General features: G+C 42.0%; 1 protein-coding gene across 1 annotated transcript in view; it reads left to right on the forward strand.

Annotated features, from left to right (window-relative positions):
- Positions 1 to 249: 249 nt before the first annotated feature.
- The window catches only part of bicd1a (bicaudal D homolog 1a), a 33,036-nt gene continuing 25,982 nt past the window's right edge, over positions 250 to 7,303 (forward strand). The window contains exon 1 of the mRNA XM_037682776.1: positions 250 to 602. Coding sequence (XP_037538704.1) covers positions 387 to 602 — 216 coding nt within the window. The 5' untranslated portion in view covers positions 250 to 386. The remainder of the gene's footprint in view (positions 603 to 7,303) is intronic.

Genomic DNA, 7,303 nt, shown 5'->3' on the forward strand with positions numbered 1-7,303 from the left:
AATAATAGAACAGGATAAAGACGTTTCTGTAAGTAACCAGCAGGTGGCGCCATTTGACGCATGAACAATTGGACATTTTACCCTCTGCTTCGCTGTGTCAAAGAAAAGAACACCTTGTTTAGAACAGAGAGGCTTCATTTGTCATTATATTGTCCAAGACTTTCTTCTTCAGACTGCCTTAAAATAAATGTTGTGCTTTTATTTTATTTATTTATTTTACTTCTGTTTCTGCCTCAGGAGGACAGAGGAGGGGCGGACACTCAGCATCCCTCAGCCTCCGCCCGTCTCTCTCCGGCTCTGCCTCTCTGAGACCGAGGAGCTGCTGGGAGGAACATAAACAAAAAAAAAATAAAGAAAGAAACTGTGAAACTGTCCAGAGAGAGGTGATGGCCGCCGGTGGAGGATGCGGGGAGTCCGTGGATCAGTACCGGGCCGAGGTGGAGAGGCTCGCGCAGGAGCTGGCCGAGGCGAACCGGGAGAAGATCCGGGCTGCGGAGTGCGGTCTGGCCGTCCTGGAGGAGAACCAGGCCCTCAAACAGAAGTACGGAGAGCTGGAAAGCGAGCAGGAGGCTCTCAGGAAGGAGTTGGAGCAGCTACAGGAGGTGAGTCTGCTGGTGATGCTTCAGAGAAGCGCAGTGCGGCCAGCTGCGACCTCGCCTGGATGCTGTCTGAGGCAGGTGTGCCACCCAGAGGAGCGCACACTTAAATCTGTCTTTATTCACAAAGACAGACTATCTCGTGTCATTTGGCTGTCTTGTTTCAAAAAGAGGCACTTAAACTTGAAATATAAATTAAAAAATCAGATGTTCGAGCAGTGGAAGTGGAGAAACGTTTCTTTATAACTCCACTTGAAGCCTTTTAGGTGTTTTATCACAAAACAATCCTAAAATACTTTGGAGGTTTAGATTTCTTCATTTCCCTTTTAATGCCAGAACTCAGCAGAAGGTTTATGTGCAAATATTTAGACTGAAATGAAGAAGATGCTTAATTAGAAGCTGCTTGATTGGTGCTGTGGGAGTCAGCCTGAATAATGGATGCTGGGTGTGCTTATTGCTACATTTCCTCATTATGGCTACATGGATCTGTTTATAGTAACAAGGTGCTGATGCTCACAAGACTTTGGAGTTCAAGGTGATGGAGAACCAAAAGGCCAAGAGGAAGAGGAGTAGTTGCATTTTTATGTGTGTAAGAAAGAAACTTCCACATGGTCAACGTCAACTCTTAATTTTGTATTGAATCTAAAATAAAAGATGCTGATTAAATACAAAGACAAAATGTTTGTTGGTCATAATACATTTTTAATACATACGTTCATTTACAATGTCTATCTGCTGTGTTCTCTTTTAATCTAAAATCAGATGATCTTTGGGAAGTCTTTTCTTCTAAGCTCATTTAATCCTTGATCCCACACATCTATTGACCCCGGTTCGCTTGTAGGGTTTACATAAATTATAGAATCGGGTACTGTTTTTGCTCATTTTTGATGTAAGACCATGAAGCCAAACACTTTTGGATGTTTAAGCTCATGTGGGAATAAACTCTTTCTAAATTATTGCGCTGCTGACCAAAACATAAAAATATTGGGATGATACAGAAAATGTCAGGCAGCACTAAAGTTTTTTTTTAATGCACATTGTTTTTAATGTGTTTTGATATTCTTTGTATAATTTAGTTTATAAATCAGATTTTATAAAATAGTAAAGTTATGCTGAACAACCATCACTGCCGGTCTCGTACTTTTCATTGGGGTATTTTTGTGTGTGTGAGGAGGTCTAAATCAAAGAAAGGCTTGTGACAGTTTTCACCTCTCTGTGTGTCTGTCGCTAAACAGGTTTTTTTATACTTATAATTATTTGCAACAAAAACTTGAATTTTCATCTCTCAGATATAACCTGTCTTTGTTCTGATCTGTCAACTTACATCTGCACCGTTCCCCACCTGTCTTTGTTGCTCATTCCTGTCTGCCGGTCGCCCACTTCCAAAATGAAGTGATTGAAAATCAATTCTCGAGAGCAAACCTTCCACAACAGCATCATTTCTGCTCTCCACGTACTCAGGAGAGGAATCTTATCAAAACTGTTTAGCCTCGAGGAGATGGAATAAAATTTAGCTCTAGTGGAAAGCCCAGTTTATATTTTATGTCTTTAATGGTTGACATGTATGACAAACAGTACAATGGATATATTACAGTATTTGCCAATAAGTGGAAGCCTGTGGATTCATGTTGCTCCAGTGTTTCATATGCTCTCCGTGCACCCGTGCGCCCTCAGTCCAGAGACCAGCCGGTGGAGATCAACAGCTGCTCTTGTGCTGCTTCTGCTCCGTTTGAACACAGTTCCCAGCTTGAACACAGATAACAAGGCACAGTGGACTCAGCTGCTCTACTAAACATGTGTTTTGAAAATAAATTGTATAGCAGGTGGACAGATTCTTCAAATCTATGAAAGTAAATATGTGTCGCTAGGATTTGAATTAAAAATGCAGTAGAAATTTTGATGTTGTATCCAACGTTTTTCAGTCAGGTCATCTGGACAGTTTAATTTTGTTTTTGTGCTGAAACGTTTCGCCTTCGATCCGGAAGGCTTCATCAGTCAAGAAAACACACAACAAAACTGATTCTTCCCCCAACAGCTTACTCCAAAGTGGAACAAACCAGTTATGTTGGTGCTAAGATGGTCTCTTTGTCAAGCCCCCTCCTCCATTGACTTACCATACCATACCATTTTATTTATAGAGCACTTAAAACAGCTACAAGGCCAACCAAAGTGCTGTACAGACAGAAAAACAGGCAACACACAAAACAATATACAAAATGAGGTAAATCAGAATATAGACATAAAAACGATGCAGATAATAAATATGACGACAAACCAGTGTGGAGCAGTCAGGTTCAAAACACAGATCCTCTGGTGTTGAAAGCTACTGAACAGTAGTGAGTTTTTAAACGGGACTTGAAAACCAAGAGGGAGGGGGCCTGTCTGACAAACAGAGGTAACTCATTCCAAAGGCTTGGTCCTGCTACAGAGAAGGCCCTGTCACCTCTGTGCTTAAGACGAGTTCCTGAAACTGTGAGGAGCAACTGGTTCGCTGACCTCAGGGAACGTGGTGGAACATCCAGCTGTAGCAGATCAGAAGAGAGATGGGAGCAAAACTGTTCAGCGAATTGTAGACATACAGGAGTATTTTGAACTGGATTCGATCTGGCATCCTTGACTGATGATGCCTTCCGGATCGAAGGCGAAACGTTTCAGCACAAAAAAAAGAAACTGTCCAGATGACCTGACTGAAAAATGTTGGATTGTATACCTGGATTATTGAGCATGGACTTTGTTGTTTAATGTTGTATGTTTACATTTAATTTTTCAGTGTTAAGATATATTCAGAATACATTTTTAACCTAAAAAAAAATAATTGTCCTTATTTCTATATGTTTGAAATTTCATTTATTTTCACTTCAAGCTAAAAATTCACATTAATATTTCAAAGTGATCACATTTTCAATAGTTGTTTTTCAGTGTAACTTTTAAGTGTTGAAAAATTGGGCATATAAAAAAAAAATTCAACCTTTCAAAATTCAAACTCAATATTTTCAGTCTCCTGAGATTCAACTGGCTCAGTTTCGCTGTCTGAAATTCAGCCTCTAAAAATTCAATGTAAAAAAGGCAGGGTTCCTTACCTCAGGTCGCAGACATTAGCAAAGGATGTCAGAATCCAACACCCACATCCGCTTTCTTAGTCACATGATGTTGTCTGTATGTTTGTTTGTTTGTTTGTTTTTTGCACATGAAGTTCGATACTACATAAACCATACTACAGAAAAATGAAAGCATTAAACTCACCGTTGAGTTAGCGTTAGCTTCCATGACCGCCTCGGACATGAAATTTTCCTTCAAAATTAGCGCAACAAGAGTAACATCATGTGACTAAGGGTGCATTCACACCAGCCCTGTTTAGTCCGCTTTAATCGAACTCTAGCTCGTTTTCCTAGAAAGTCTGGTTCATTTAGGGAGGTGTGAACGCGCCATCAATCTCTGTCACGGAACAAAAAGGCGAACTCTGGCCCGGGCTAAAACCTAGGTCTCGGTCCGGTAGAAGAGAACTCCAGCGTAGTTCGAGTACAGTGTGAATGTAAACAGATCGGACCCGCTCCGCAGGACAAACAAACACGCATTTCTCTGACCTTATATGGAGCCGTCAGCTGCCTTATGTGAAAAACAATATTCTCCATGGTCTTCTGTCTCATCTTCTGCTCATGCTAAGTCCATTTTTTGAAAAATGACAAAATATAACTCCTAAAACTGCTAACACTTGATGCCACTTCGTTTTTATTTACAGAAGAAGAAGACGTGTCTTCAGAGGTTTTGTTTCGTTTCTTTCAGTAGTTCTTGGTGCAGCGCCCCCACAGGCGAGCAGGGGAACAGGTTGGTTCAACAGGTTGACTCGACTGCACAGTGCAGTGTGAATGCAAACGCACCAGCTCAAATGTAAACAAAATGTCATTAATATTGGTCCCGAACAGAGTCTACCGGACTATCTGGTGCGAAAACGACCTAAGAAAGTGGATGTGGGTGTTGGATTCTGACATCCTTTGCTAATGTCTGTGACCTGAAGTAACCCTGCCTTTTTCACACTGAATTTTTAGACGCTGAATTTCAGACAGCGAAACTGAGCCAGTTGAATCTTAGGAAACTGAAAATATTGAGTTTGAATTTTGAAAGGTTGAAGTTTTTTTTTATATGCCGAATTTTTTAACACTTAAAAGTTACACTAAAAAACAGCTATTGGATATGTGATCACTTTGAAATAATAATGTGAATTTTTAGCTTAAAGTGAAAATAAATGAAATTTTAAACAAATAGAAATAATGACAATGAATTTTTGTAGGTTAAAAATGTATTCTGAATATATCTTAACACTGAAAAATTAAATGCGAACATACAACATAAAAATTTCAGTGGCATCTTTAATTCAAATCCTAGCGACACATATGTACTTCCATAAAATCCACCAAAACAAGAAGGTTGACTCTTCTTTTGAATGTTTTCTACAGGAGCAATGACACTTTTCTACCAGCTGAAGTCAAGCATTGTATGATCCATTTTCCCTTCTCCTTTGTATTTCTCCTCATCTTTCTCTCTGCTTCAGGGCCCAATCACACTTTTATTTCTTGTAGGCCAGTGTAAGTTCTCTGGATAGCTGCCTGAGCAGTGTTGACCCCCCATCCCCCCGCGTCCCTGGTTCTGGCTTGTTAGTGCTTCCTCCAGGCAGAACCTCAGACTGGACAGAGTAAGAGGCCGATGGGGGAGGTATTCATTGCAGATCAGAATAAGTTTTATACTCAGAGTTGTGGCTTATTAATATCTTTTGAATAGATGTATGTTAGGATGTAATGGTTAGATACTCATTATTGTGTGATTAGTATATTTTTGATCAGTTAAGTTGGTTCCTGTAGCCTTCAGAGGAATATAACTTTTCACCAAAACTCAAGGTTATTCTGTGAAAAGTCGTTTGTCAGTCCGGCTGAAATTAAAACTCAATCTTCGTCAGTCCACTCGAAAAATTTGAAATACATGTGGGAACAAACCTTTTGTGATTTTTCATGTTTGTGTGCAGAACGCCTGTTCTCGGTGCTTGAAAGCAAATGTCAAAGACAATCTACATCAAAGCTGTCGTACAGCAACTTGAAATAACAAAAAATAAGTTGTGATTAATCATATCAGTTGTTATTCTTTATCAGGCTGTGCCATAATGGATCATTTGATTTACATCAGGTTCAAAAATTGAGTTGCATTTTTATTATTTGTTTGTTTGCAGACTTGTCTAATATTTGCTTTAAGTTCTATACATTCATAATGGAAGCAAATTAAGACTGATATTGTAATATATTTGTCTGTTAGTTTATTTATGTAAAATATAGTAATAAGGTTTTTTCAGGTATACTGGTTAAACGAGTCTGATTGTTGGTCGAACCTCAGATCCAGGAGGAACAATGTGGGTTCAGTCCTGGCCGTGAAACACTGGACCAGCTCTTTACCCTCACTAGGATCCTCGAGGAGTCATGGGAGTTTGCCCATCCAGTCTACATGTGTTTTGGGAACTTAGAGAAGGTGTTTGACCATGTTCCTTGGGGTACACTGTGGAGGATGCTCCGTATGGGATTGGGGGCCCGTTGTTATGGGCTGTTCGGTCCCTATACAAGCGGTGCGAGAGATTGGTTCACATTGCTGGTAGTAAGTCAGACCCTTTCAGGGTGGGAGTTGGTTTCTTCCAGTGCTGACATTGTCACTGATTCTGTTCATGATTTCTCGGTGCAGCCAGGGGGCAGAGGGATTCCAGTTCGGTGGCCTCAGGATTTCATTTCTGCTCTTTGCAGATGATGTGGTCCTGTTGGTGTCATCATGCCGTGATCTTCAGCTCTCACTGGAGCGGTTCACAGCTGAGTGTGAAGCGGCTGGGATGAGAATCAGCACCTCCAAATCTGAGCCCATGGTCCTAAACCAGAAAAGGGTGGATTGTTCTGTTCAGGTCAAGGGTGAGGTTCTGCCTGAAGTGAAAGAGTTCAAGTACTTTGGGGTTTTGCTCACGAGTGAAGGAAGAATGGAGCGTGAGATTGACAGATGGATTGGTGCAACATCTGCAGTATTGTGGACTCTGTACCGGTCCGTTGTGGTGAAGAGGGAGCTGAGTTGTAAGACAAAGCTCTCTGTTTACCGGTTGGTCTAAGTTCCTACCCTCACCTATGGTCATGAGCTCTTGGTAGTGACCGAAAGAATGAGATTGTGGATACAGGCAGTTGAATTGAGTTTCCTCCGCAGGGTAGGACTCTCCCTTAGAGATAGGGTGAGAAGTTCAGTTATCTGGGAGAGACTCCGAGTAGAACCACTGCTCCTCCACATCGAGAGGAGCCAGTTGAGGTGGTTTGGGCATGTGGTAAGGATGCTTCCTGGACACCTCCCTAGGGAGGTGCTTTGGGCATGTCCAACTGGGAGGAGACTCCGGGGAAGACCCCGGACACGCTGGAGAGACTACCTCTCAATGTTGGCCTGGGAGCACCTTGGTGTCCCCCCAGAAGAGCTGAAAGAGGTGACTGTGAAAAGAGATGTCTGTCTGGGCCTCCCTGCTCAAGCTGCTGCCCCTGAGACCTGACTTTGAAACAAGCAAAAGATGCTGGCTGGCTGGCTGGCTGGCTGGCTGGCTGGCTGGCTGGCTGGCTGGCTGGCTGGCTGGCTGGCTGGCTGGCTGGCTGGCTGGCTGGCTGGATGGATGGATGGATGGATGGATGGATGGATGGATGGATGGATGG

This window comes from Nematolebias whitei, chromosome 10 (assembly GCF_014905685.2).
Source record: "Nematolebias whitei isolate Nwh7 chromosome 10, NemWhi1, whole genome shotgun sequence".
NCBI lineage: Eukaryota > Metazoa > Chordata > Actinopteri > Cyprinodontiformes > Rivulidae > Nematolebias > Nematolebias whitei.